At 41.4% G+C, this 13,563-nt stretch overlaps 1 protein-coding gene across 7 annotated transcripts in view; it reads right to left on the bottom strand.

Annotated features, from left to right (window-relative positions):
- Positions 1–13,563, bottom strand: part of GPBP1L1 (GC-rich promoter binding protein 1 like 1) — a 61,946-nt gene that overhangs the window by 19,909 nt on the left and 28,474 nt on the right. For 5 of the 7 annotated variants that reach the window (XM_045371872.3, XM_045371868.3, XM_065523327.2 and 2 more), the window contains 3 exons: positions 13,442–13,556; positions 8,931–9,060; positions 8,283–8,569 (listed from right to left, as the gene is read on the bottom strand). In XM_045371872.3, the coding sequence (XP_045227807.1) occupies positions 8,283–8,569; positions 8,931–9,060; positions 13,442–13,501 (477 nt within the window). In that variant the 5' untranslated portion in view covers positions 13,502–13,556. Of the gene's footprint in view, positions 1–4,730; positions 5,606–8,282; positions 8,570–8,930; positions 9,061–13,441; positions 13,557–13,563 lie in introns of those variants that run through there. The other 2 variants (XM_074008112.1, XM_074008104.1) reach the window with 1 other exon arrangement.

Raw genomic sequence — 13,563 nt, 5'->3', positions numbered from 1 at the left:
CTCCCGGGTTCACGCCATTCTCCTGCCTCAGCCTCCCGAGTAGCTGGGAGTACAGGCACCCGCCACCTCGCCTGGCTAATTTTTTTTGTATTTTAGTAGAGACGGGGTTTCACTGTGTTAGCCAGGATGGTCTCGATCTCCTGACCTCGTGATCCGCCTGTCTCGGCCTCCCAAAGTGCTGGGATTACAGGCTTGAGCCACTGCGCCCGGCCTATTCTTTCTTGTTTAGTCTTTATTTTTCTGAAATCTTTTATTATTTCTTTTCTAGAGTTCTAGCCCCTTATTTTTTTTCCAGATGATTTTTTTTTTTAAAACCAACTTCTTAGGATCATTAATTTTTTTTCTTTTTTCTTTTTTTTTTGGAGACAGAGTTTCACACTCTTGTTGCCCAGGCTGGAGTGCAATGGCGCAATCTTGACTCACTGCAACCTCTGCCTCCCAGGTTTACTTTCTTTAATGTCCTGGTTATCCTTTCCCTACCGCTTTTATCTGAAACTTTCCTTTCCTTTGTCTCTGACTGACTTGTCTCTCTGCAGTTCAATCTGGATTATATTTCCAACAGTTTGCTCTCAGTGAGGGACTTTGTTCTGGAAGAGTATATTGGAAAGTTAGTATGAACAACGATAGAACCCTGTGCTGGTTACTGCTTCTTAGTTATAAAGTCATCCCTTCTGCCTGTTGTGCAAACATGTGCCTGGACACTTTAAAATTTTTCCTTTGACAGCTGACATGTTAACTTCTGACAGCAGAGAACAATGGAGAGATTCTTATTTCCTGTTCCTGTGTGCTTTTTCAGTGGACTCCCACAGTGCCCAGCTCCTCAAAGCCAGGTTCTGACGTACAAGTAAGCTCAGAGACCAGCAGCTTCGCTCAGCACCCCATCTGAGTAGTTTTGTAGCAGAGTGACACCTCTCATGAAAAGCCTTTCAGCACGATTCCCCAGTGAAGGACATTAGCAATTACTTTGCCATTCAGTGGGCTACAACTGAGCGCTTTCTAACCAGGTATGAATCTCAGCCCTGGGGTGGTGGTAGGGAAATGGGGGACTCATTCTTGGACACTCTATCTTAGCTTTAAGGGTAGTGGCTGCTCCCTGTATGTATGTATGCATGTGTTTTTTTTCTTTTTTTTTGAGACAGGGTCTCACTGTCACCCAGGGTAGAGTGAAGTGGTGCCATGTGGGCTCACTGCAGCTATGACTTGCTAGACTCAAGCAATCCTTGACCTCAGCCCCCTGAGTAGCTAGGACTACCAGGTACGTACCACGTCCAGCCAATTTTTATATTTTTTGTAGAGATGAAGGTTTCACCATGTTGCCCAGGCTGGTCTCAAACTCCTGGACTCAAGCGATCGTTCTGCCTCGACCTCCCAAAGTGCTGCGATCACAGGCGTGAATCACTGAACTGTGCTTTGTGCTATTTCTATTTTCTTTAAAGATCTTTTTACTTTGTACTACTCAATCCTTCATTACTCCAATCTTGCTGTAGTTAATAATTCCTTATATTAACTTTCTCTATTCAAACTACTGTGTGGTTTGAACTCTTGACTGGTCCAGTCAGATCCTTCATACCTTATCCCAGAGCCCCCATATTTACCAGTTATTCCATTATAGAAAACCACTCCCGATTAACTGCTGCTCTTCTCAAATATGCCCTGCAAGCTTTCCAGAAAAACGGTTGGCTCTGCTGGCATTCTTTATGCTGTCAGGTGCTCTGTTGCTTCCCTTCAGCTCCCACTGCACAAATGCTAGTATTAACCAAGCCTCTTATACAGATTTTGGTGGTTTGTCCCTATCGGCTTTAGGGGTTTGTGGGGAAATCTCATTTTGCTTTGATGTAGATGGCATCGGTAGATTTTTGTTGGTTCCTCAACTCTACTTGCTTTATTTTTAACTTTATTTTAAAATAATTTCAGGGCCAGGCACAGTGAATGGCTCACGCCTGTAATTCCAGAATTTGGGAGGCTGAGGCAGGTGGATCACCTGAAGTCAGGAGTTCGAGACCAGCCTGACCAACATGGCAAAACCCTGCCTCTACCAAAAATACAAAAATTAGCTGGGCGTAGGGGTGCATGCCTGTAATCCCAGCTACTTGGGAGGCTGAGGCAGGAGAATGGCTTGAACCCAAGAGGCACAGATTGCAGTGAGCTGAGATCGCACCATTGCATTCCAGCCCGAGAGACAAGAGTGAAACTCCGTCTCAAAAAATAATAAATAAAATAATTTCAGACTTACAAAAGAGTGGCAAAAATAGTACCAAGAATTCCTGTACAATCTTCATCTAGACAGTCATACAGGTTTAAGTATCCCTTACGTTTGGGACTGTGTTTCAGATTTTGGATTTTGGAGTACCTGCGTATTATATTTGCATATGTGAGACACCCGGGGGACAGAAACCAAATCTGAACATGAAATTCATTTTGGTTTCATATACACATGGCCTAAAGGTAATTTTATACAATATTTTAAATAATTTTGTGCATGAAACAAAGTTTTCACTGTGATCTGTTGCATGAGATCAGGTATGGAATTTTCTACTTGTGGCATGACATCCACACTCAAAAAGTTGTAGACTGCAGATGCTCAACCTGTATTAATATTTCACATTTACTTCCCCATTCTCTCTATAGCTTTCTCCTGAACCATTTGGCAAGTTGAAGGACTTGATGCCACTTACCCTTAAATATGCATTTCCTTAAAAGGGTATCTTTTATATAATCAGAGTAATTATTAATACTTATGCATACTATTATCTAATCTACAACACTTATTCAGATTGTCCCACTGATGTTTTAGCAAAAGAAAAATTTTGCAAAATGGTTTTTGCCTCACCCAGTATTTATTTAATCTAGGTTTACATGTTGCTTTTAGTTGTCATATCTCTAGTTCTTTAATCTGGAGCTTTTTTTTTTTCCCCATGGCCTTAACATTTTTGAAGACTACAGGCCAGTTATTTTGCAATTCTTTTGTAGAATCCTCAATTTGGGCTTGTCTGATGTCTCCTATGATCAGATCCAGGCTATGCATTTCTGGAAGGAATGTTACAGAAGTGATGGTGCATATTTCTCAGTGCCATCATATCAGGAGGTTTAAATCTATTTGTTTCACTACTGGTAATTTTAATATTTTTTTTCTTTCTTTCTTTTTTTTTTTTTTTGAGACGGAGTCTCACTCTGTCGCCCAGGCTGGAGTGCAGTGGCCGGATCTCAGCTCACTGCAAGCTCCGCCTCCCGGATTCACGCCATTCTCCTGCCTCAGCCTCCCGAGTAGCTGGGAGTACAGGCGCCCGCCACCTCGCCCGGCTAGTTTTTTTGTATTTTTTAGTAGAGACGGGGTTTCACCGGGTTAGCCAGGATGGTCTCGATCTGACCTCGTGATCCGCCCGTCTCGGCCTCCCAAAGTGCTGGGATTACAGGCTTGAGCCACTGCGCCCGGCCTAATATTTTTTCTTAATACTAAAATTTTCATACAGTAAAATCTACACATATAAAATATACTAAATTATGTGAGTAATTTTTAAAAATTTTTAAAATTGCTAATACCTGTCCAACTTCTACGAAGATTAACACATCCATCAACCGGAAAGTTCCCTTCATACCCTTTCCCAGTTAATCCCCTCTGTGCACAAACAACCATAAAACCATTCTGATTTTCTTTCCCATCATAGATGATTTGGCTGTTCTGGAATTTCATATATAGTTTTCTACAGAGTCCTTAGGATTTTCATGTTACCTGCAAACACAAAGTTTTATTTCCTCTTTTTAAACTGTATACATTTCTTTTTCTTGCCTTATTGTACTTGTTAGGACCGCCAATAGAATGATAAATACAAGTGGTAAGAGTAAACATCCTAATATTGCTCCCAATATTAAAGGGAGCTCTGCTTTTACTGGAGAATTGGAGAAGATGAAAAAGCTGTAGCCAATACTGCTGGCATCCTCTCAGAGTCCCTTCTCTCCACCAATTTCTTACTCCTCAGGTTTCAAACACATTCAAGTCTCCTACTCCTAGAAAACTCTTCCCTCACATCTGGCTCTTTACTGTCCAAAGAGGAGCGTATCATTCATCATCAACTTACTCTCTAATCCTTCCAACCACACTTGTCACTTTTGTAAGGCCATCCCAAACTGTCAGAGTCAAAGCTCTCTCCCATACTTAGTAACAGCTACATTTAAAAATCTGTGTTCCTCTCTGTATCATGTACTTCAAAAAAGCAAAACACAAACAAAAACCTATCTGTTGAGGTCTGTGCTGAGTGGTGCACACAGGGACAATCAGGACTATTTAACTTCCCCAGGTAACAATATAGGACTGCTAATTACACTAAACCAATACAATTTTAAAATAATTTTCTAATTATACAAACATATCATATAGGAAAAAAAATATAGAAAACCTACTGCAATCAGGTCCCAAAACATCTTCAATTTGTGATTTTTATCTACCTACTTTTTCTTGGTATACTCATTCCTTCTTCAGCTAACCACTTCTCAGTCTCCCTTACTGCTACTCCACAGGTTCTGCTCTACACCTCCCTTCTTTCCAATGTATTAATCTCCCTGGGTGATTTTATCTACCCACAAACCTCAACTATTATCTCTATTTTCATGTGCACATCTCTAGACCTAACCCACCTCTTCGGCATCAATAATTTTTCTCCTCCAACCAATTCTGCTCCTCTGCTCTCTCTCTTCAAGTTAATTACCTATTTTTCATCAAGTCACTCTGGATAGAAATCTTTAGAAAAATTTGTATTAATTATTTTTTATGTACAGAAAGCTCAACAGTGTACATTTAACCCAACTGGTGGCAACCTTTAGCCTCCACCTTTTTGAGCTTGGCAATGCGAGTCACAGACGTGGGACCCAGGACACTGCCTCCCCAGTGATGGCAGATCTCATCGTATCTGTCATTGTAATTGATCCTGATAGCTTCCACCAGCTTAGCCAAAGCGCCTTTGTCTTCTGAGTTAACCTGTGTGAAGTCAACCAGTGGTGCAGGTCTTTCTGTGGACTAGATGTCCCCCTCTTGCCTTCCCCTTGATAATGCAGTAAGGGACCCCCATTTTATATATACCCCCATTTAGTAAGGGCAGGTAGGAAGACAACCAGCTCGATGGGATCCATGTCATATGCAATCACCACTAGCTGAGTCTTCGTGCTCTCCACTAAGGTGGTGACAGTGTTGACTCCTGCTTGAAAGACAGGTGGTCTCTTACTGGGGATGTCCCCTTTGCTGGCAGCTTTCTTCTCAGCCTGGGCCAATAGCCTCTGCTTCTTTCTCTTGCTTTGTCTCTGGTCTGTACTTATGGGCCAGCTTAAGAAGCTGAGTAGCTGTTTGGCGGTGCAGGGCCTGGATGAACTGGTTAATCGCAGGAGGCACTTTCAGTTGCACATAGAGGATGGCTCTCTGCCGCTGCAACCTGATATAGCAGGGCCATTTCATAAAGTGAGTGAGGTCTCTTTTGGGCTGGGTGTCCTGTCCAATGCCAAAATTCTTAGGCCTTTTCTCAAACAGGGGATTCACCACTTTCTTGGCCTCCTGCTTCTTGACAATAGCAGGGGCCGGAGCCAAGTTCTTCCCCTCGCCCTTCTTTCCTTTTGGCATCTTGGGTGGCAGGAGGAAAAGAAATCTTATTTTTGACTCTTCCTTCTCTAATTACAATACCTCAGTTCCAATTCTTTAAGTTTAGCCTCCAAAACAAGGTCTTAGTTACTAACTGAATTTCCATTGACAGAAAAACGGATAAATCAAGTATATTCACACAATGTAGTATTTGCTATACAGTAGTAAAGAAGATCTAGAGCAAGGTTTGTCAACCATGACACTACTGACATTTTAGGCTGACAAATTCTGTTACGGGGCTGTCCAGTGTGTTTTAGGTGTTTAGCAACATCCCTGATCTCTGCATATTAGATGATATTAGCACTAACCCCAGTTGTGACAAGAAAGATGTCTCTAGGTAATGCCAAATATCCCCCAGTGGGCAAACTTGCCCCTAGTCGAGAACTGCTAAGCTAGAGCCCCATGATTCAACACATGTAAACTTCAATTTTACATAAATAAGAGAATTACAGTATGAATTATTCATATGAAGGTAAAAATGCGCAAACTGATAAAATAGAATGTTTGTATCATTTCCACTGGGAATGTCACAGGACTGATAATGAAGCTTCTAATCAAACTATGCTAATCAGCAGCATACTACCCAGTTTAAAAGGTACCCTTACTTCTACTTTACTCCACACGATTTCTTATTTGCCACCATCTTCTCTTTTTCTTATTGAAGTACATAAGAAATAAAAACTGTTGGGGATTCAAATAAATTTTTCTATATGCACAGTTGGTTATGGTTATATTATTACATATACTCTTTCATTTCAGATACAAATTATGTTAAAATCATCATGGGTTTATTTAATCATAGAATAAAAGTATTAAAGGAAAGTAGTTTTTTAATAAGAATATACTATAATTGTTGCATTTCTTTTTTTTAAGAGATGGAGTCTTGCTTCCACCTGCCAAGTAGCTGGGGCTATAGGTGCACGCCACCCATGTCCACCAGTTCTGTTGCTAATGCTTTTGTTGCTAGTTTGATAAGAATTTCATCAAGTTGCTTAAGTGTAATGAGCAACATAGATTATATTTTCAAATCATTCCCACTGGTCTTTCTTGGATTTGCTTATAAGTTTGTTGTATAAATAATAAAAATTACGTTTGAAATTACAGTAATTTTTGGACCATTTGTTATCTAGAACATTCTGGACAAATATTCAATATGTAAGGGCAGTATAGACCTTCCTGAGGATAAAATTTTGAAGAACAGTCACCTGGGAATAGGAATTCACATTAATATATAATTTAAATCAAGACCCCAGGTCACTTCCTAGACTTGAGGGTAGAGGACCTAATGCCTAAATTTCACTCCTCTTTAGGTGACTCTATTAATTGATGAAATGGCTATAACAGAAGTGACTGACTGATGTGCTACTTAAAAACAGCTAGAGGCTGGGTGCGGTGGTTGGTGTCTGTAATCCTAGCACTTTTGGAGGCCGAGATGGGAAGATCACTTGAGGTCAGGCATTCGAGACTGGCCTGGGCAACACAGTGATACCTAGTCTCTATAAGAAATAAAAAAATTAGCTGGGCGTGGTGGCATGAATGCAGTGGTGCAATCATAGCTCACTGCAGCCTCAAACTCCAGCACTCAAGTAATCCTCCTGCCTCAGTCTCCCTAGTGGCTGGGACTGCAGGCATGTGCCATCATGCCCAGCTAATTTTTTAAAAAATTTTATAGAGACAAGGGTCTTGCTGTGCTGCCCAGGCTGGTCTCAAACAACTGGCATCAAGCAATCCTCCTGGCTTGGTCTCTGAAAGTGCTGGGATTACTGGCATGAGCCACTATGCCTGGCCAATTTAAAGATACTGATTTGTTAAAATGATAATCTTTTTTCTTTTTTTAAGAAAGAATCTCGCTCTATCGCCCAGGTTGGAGTGCAATGGCCCAATCTCAGCCCACTGCAACCTATGCCTCCTGGGTTCATATGATTCTCCTGCCTCAGCCTCCCGAGCAGCTGGGATTATAGGCGCTTACCACCAAGCCCAGCTAATTTTTGTATTTTTAGTAGAGATGGGGTTTCACCATGTTGGTCAGGCTGATCTTGAACTCCTGCCCTCAGGTGATCCAACTGCCTCGGCTTCCCAAAGGGCTCAGATTACAGGCATGAGCCACCGAGCCCAGCCTGATAATTTTTTCTTAAATAAAATATATTTTAAACATTTTATAGATACTCTAAAAATGCTACCTTCAAGAGGCCAAAAGGCATGTAATTTAACACACAGTAACACCAAGTGTTACTGAATATATAGGCAACAGCGAAAATACTCCCAATTACATGTTCATATCACAGTAATTTTATATGATAGAGAACAAAATCAAGAGAAAAAATGTTTTATCATAGCTGGAAAAAAGACTATTTAACACGCAAGAGTACATTTTAACATAAATTATATCTCAGTAAACTTTGTAAGACTTAAGAGAAATTAAAGATTTTTCTAAATTCCAAAGACACAAAAATGAAAAATTTGCTACAAGTTACATAGGAGTTTTGGTCACCATTTTCAAATGTTACCAACTTAACCCCTTTCCTCTAAAAACAATAAAAACCTCAACTTACAAATTCCTTTTTCTGTAATTTCTGAAATGCTCTCATTACTAACAGGGTCTCATATTTCAGACATTATTTGTCGGCTTCTAACCATACATCTAAAGATCCATACTTACAAAGTCCTCCTCTTCAAACTGCAACTTTTCCACCTTGTCTTCTTTCTTTTCTTCCCTAATCTCCATAGGTGGCTTTTCCGCAAAAGCACACCCTTTTCGGGAGTGGAAGCTGCCATTCCAGTGGCGATGGTTCCCTGTGCCACCTCCGCTACGCTGGCTCATGCCATCATGACCTCGGGAGGAGCTATGCCAACCAGAAGGGTTCCCTGTGATTCCAGCATATGCTCCCTTAGAGACACCAGAGTCCACAGAATCATGGCGGAACAGGGAGGGCTGGTGCCAAGAATCTAGAATAGTAAAGAAAAGGAACTAATTACATTGTTTGCTTCCTGATTTGGTTTAAGGTATCGGCAAAAGGCCTTCAGGGGAACTTGTTAAAAAAAAGTCCACACACAAAAAAATCACAAAATGTATCTTTTCTTTGTGAGGTAATTTCTGAAATCAGTCCAACTGAATAGATGATTCACGAGAATCATAATCATAGTTAGACCTAGAAAGAAATGTAGTTGTGTAATGACTACTAGAGAATCTAAATGAAAACTATGTTCAGAAAAGATCCTATTTCAAGATTACAGACACATACCCACAGCCCGGGCTTGTCCTAAATGAGTAGCTTAAATATAGTCATGAAAGTTGGACACAGCTCACCTCCTGCAGTTCGTAGGAGACCATTGTTAAAAAAACCATCAGAGGAATTATGTCGACGGCGGCTTACTCCAAATCTACCTTCTCCTCTAGGCAGGTGCTCTCCGTGTTTTTCGAAGGTGGCAGTAGGTGACTAAGATGATGAAGTATGGAGAGGCAAATGGATAAACAGCTATTAGTCCCTTTCAATATCTTAATAGGCTTTGCATCAGGCCTTCAAAAAACAAGTAATAATGGTGATAGAAACCCCGTATTATAAACATATAGACCCTAAGGGTACCCCCAGGTGCCTAATTTAGAGAAGTCCTAGGTTATATATTCAATCATTAATTCACTTCCTTTATTCCAAATAATAAATATTGGAATAAATATTTATTCCAATAATAAATATTGGAGAGGAGAAAAGCTAGCCACTTCAATTGTTTGCATGAAAGGAGGGGGAGGGGAAAAAAAACCTTGCAAATATCTGTAAGTATAAGCTCCAAAACTTTACACTTAAAAATATTTATCTTGTAAGAGAGGAAAATCAAAACGATTGCCTCAAAAATAATCCTAAAGTTTTAGTATTTCTGGAATAAGGGTGAAGGCAATGGTTGAAATATCACCCTAGGAGGTCGGTAGTAATTACAGAGCTTTTTTTTTTTTTTTTAAAAAAAAGTGATGAAGTCTCATGGTTGCCCAGGCTGGAGTGCAGTGGCACAATCAAAGCTCACTGCAGCTGCTTACCCTTGAGCTTAAAGGATCCTCCTGCCTCGGCCTATGGAGCAGCTAGAACTATTGGCCCATGCCACTAAGTCTGGCTAATCTTTTAAATTTTTTGTAGAGATGGAGGTCTCACTATTTTGCCCAGGCTGATCTCTCACTCCTGGCCTCAAGCAATCCTCCTGCCTTGGCCTCTCAAAGTTCTGGGATTACAGGTGTATGCCACAGCACCGAGCTACTAGAGTTCTTATAGTTTTATAAAACATTTATTTCCAGATATAATACTTGTAACAATATTAAACTTTTGGCATCATACCCATTTTACTCATTTACACACAATGAAAGAGGTCAAGAGAGAAAAAAATAAGTCTCTGAGGTAATAAAACTGAAAGGAAGCAGTCTGAGAAACTTTATAGATTAACTCTAATATCCCTTCCTATTTCAAAGAATTTTATTCTATGACATTCATTTTTTGTTTTTTGTTTTTTTTTTGAGACGAAGTCTCGCTCTGTCACATCGGCTGGAGTGCAGTGGAGCTATCTCGGCTCATTGCCAGCTCTGCCTCTTGGGTTCATGCCATTCTCCTGCCTCAGCCTCCTGAGTAGCTGGGACTACAGGCGCCTGCCACTGCGCCCGGCTAATTTTTTGTATTTCTAGTAGAGACGGGGTTTCACCATGTTAGCCAGGATAGTCTTGATCTCCTGACCTCGTGATCTGCCCACCTTGGCCTCCCAATGTGCTGGGACCACAGGCATGAGCCACCGTGCCCGGCCTATTCTATGACATTCTTAAATTATAGAGACCAAAGTCCATAAAGCCATGAAAATATGGGTATGTTTGGCACGGAAAACCTAAGTCAGAGCATGTTTACATTTACTTTTCTTTCTTTTTTTTTTTTTTGAGACGGAGTCTCGCTCTGTCGCCCAGGCTGGAGTGCAGTGGCGCGATCTCGGCTCACTGCAAGCTCCGCCTCCCAGGTTCACACCATTCTCCTGCCTCAGCCTCCCGAGTAGCTGGGACTACAGGCGCCCACAACCGCGCCCGGCTAATTTTTTGTATTTTTAGTAGAGACGGGGTTTCACCGTGGTCTCGATCTTCTGACCTTGTGATCCGCCCGCCTCGGCCTCCCAAAGTGCTGGGATTACAGGCGTGAGCCACCGCGCCCGGCCTACATTTACTTTTCTTACTATCAATATCCTTGCCAATATTTTACCCATTCGAGTGGGTAAAAAGATTTTCTCCTGTTTTCTCTTAAAAGTCTTACAGTTTTAACTTTTTAACTTATGTTCCATTTCAAGTTAATTTTTCTGTGTATGAAGCAAACGCTGAGGTTCTTTACCCTGCCCCCATACAGATAGAAGCTAGTTCTTCTAGTTCAAAAACACAACACTATCACTTCCTCATTGAATTACCTTTGTACTTTAGTCAAAAATCAACGAAATACATACATAAGCCTTTTCCTTGTTTTTTTAAAAGCCAAGGTCTCACTCGGTCATCCAGACTGGAGTACAGTAGCCCGATCATAGCTCACTGTGGCCTCAAACTCCTTGGCTCAAGTGATCCTCCCGCCTTAGCCTCCCGAGTAGCTGGGATGACAGGTATTCGCCACCACACCTGCCTAGTTTTTTTCAAATTTTTCTTGTAGAGACAAGGTCTTACTTTGCTGCCCAAGCTGGTCTCAAACTCCTGGCTTTCAAGCAACCCTTCTGCCTCAGCCTCTCAAAGTGCTGGGATTACAGGCATGAGCCACGGAGCCCAGCCTCTACAGGCCTATTTTTGAACTCACTATTCTATTATATTCCTTTTATGTCTATCCCCTTATGCCAAAACCACAGGACTTTGCTTACTATAGTTTTGAAAATGAAAGAATGTCTTCTAATTCTTTTTACTTAGTTCACTGTGCTAAAACAATTATTCTTCTCTGATAGATCTGTGTACTTCTCATGTAGCCCACTAGCTCCAAGCCTTGGGTCAGATTAGGCCAATTATAAGATCCTGCAAATTTCATTAATACAATTTGAAATTAAGTTTAGAACCGGGTGTGGTGGTTCACTGCTGTAATACCAGCACTTTGGGAGACTGAGGCAGGTACATCACTTGAGCCCAGGATTTCAAGACCAGCTGGGCAACATGGCAAAACCCCATCTCTACAAAAAAATACAAAAAATTAGCTGGAAGTGGTAGTGTACGCCTATAGTCCCAGCTACCTTGGAGGATGAGGTAGGAGAATCGCTTGAGCCAGGGAAGTCAAGGCTGCAGTGAGCCATGATCGCACCACTGCACTCCAGCCTGGGCAACAGAGTAAGACCCTGTCTATAAAAAAACAAACAAAAATCCCAAAATGAAGTTTAGGCTGGTACAGTGGCTCATGCCTGTAATCTCAGCACTTCTGGAGGCTGAGGTGACAGGATCGTTTGAGGCCAGTTCTAGAACACCTTGGGCAACATGGTGAGACTCTATCTCTACAAAAAAAACCAAAAAAGTTAGCCGGGCATGGTGGTGCTCGCCTGTAGTACCAGCCACTCTAGAGGCTAAGGTGAGGGGACTGCTTGAGCCCGGGAGTTCAAGGCTGCAATGAGCTATGACCATGCCACTGTACTCCAGCCCGGGTGACAGACACCCTGTCTCAAAAATAAATAAGTAAAAGAAAGTTGAAATAAAATGAAGTTCAAAGAAAAGACCATTGGTCTAGATGAGACCAGAAGCACTTTCCCGAAGTCCACATTTTAAAATAGGAAAGGTAGGCCTTTTTGAGAATGCCTACCAATTTCACTCTTCCTCTATTCGTTGGCAAAATGGGAAACGCTTTTAAGTTTACTAGCTTCCCAAACGTTTTATCAATAACTCAGGCTGATTCTTTTGTGTACTGTGACTAGGTCTGCTTTAATCTATATAAACTGGTAATTCCATTTGCGTTTACCCCTAATACAACACACATCTCCCCTGAAACTATTAAGTAGGTTAATGCCTCTAAAACAGTTTTTAGAATTTAATCTGAGATCCATGTAGTAGTTGAACAATCACTGTCTCTACCTTTTCCTCCTCTTCATCTATTGCCATAAACAAATGTGTGTTCAATCCAAAGGTCTGTTTACCCAAGTGCCATTCCCCTTTTACTTGTGCCCCTTTGACCTCGACAACAGGTTAGCAAGTATGTTTAATCTCCAAAGCGTGCTGCAGCTAATACAAGACTTAACTATGTCATGTAATGAGAAAAGCCTTAGGATGTAACGAAAAAAGTGAGATACTTAAAAAAAGAAAAAAAGAAACATAAAAAAGTGAGATACTTGGCAGTAATAAGGTACTAAGGTACACACTCATGTGGACTGCCTAATTACTTACATCCTTCTAACAGAAAGCTATTAAGTCTATGAAAATGTTTTTGAAATCCTCAGACGAGATTGAATATATTAAAAAACATCAGGACTGGGCTGAGTGCAGTGGCTCACGCCTGTAATCACAGCACTTTGGGAAGTCCAGGAAGGCGGATCACTTGAGCTTAGGAGCTGAAAACCAGCCTGGGCAACATGGTGAAATTCCATCTCTATAAAACGACAACAACAAAAACAAAAATTAGCAGGGCGTGGTGGTATGCAGCCTGTAGGCCCAGCTACCCTGGGAGCTGAGTCAGGAGGATTGTCTGAGCCCAGGAAGCCGAAGTTGCAGTAAGCTGTGTGATCACACTACTGCACTTCATCCTGGGTGACAGAGGGAGACCCTGTCTCAAAACAAAACAAAACCAAAAAACAACCAAAAACCACCCCCAAACCCTCTAGTATTTGAGAAGTTACTACAGGAATGCAGAACAGTACCTTAGCTGACTGTGGTGTTGAGAAATTTAGCCAAGCAGGAACAAAATCATGCTGCGCCATTTAGGTCCAGTGTCTCCTTTCAGCAAGGTGAGGCATCCAACCTCATGGCCAGGATCTGAAAA

The sequence above is a fragment of the Macaca fascicularis genome, chromosome 1 (genome assembly GCF_037993035.2).
Source record: "Macaca fascicularis isolate 582-1 chromosome 1, T2T-MFA8v1.1".
Lineage (NCBI taxonomy): Eukaryota > Metazoa > Chordata > Mammalia > Primates > Cercopithecidae > Macaca > Macaca fascicularis.
This window is presented reverse-complemented; position numbering and strand designations above follow the sequence as displayed.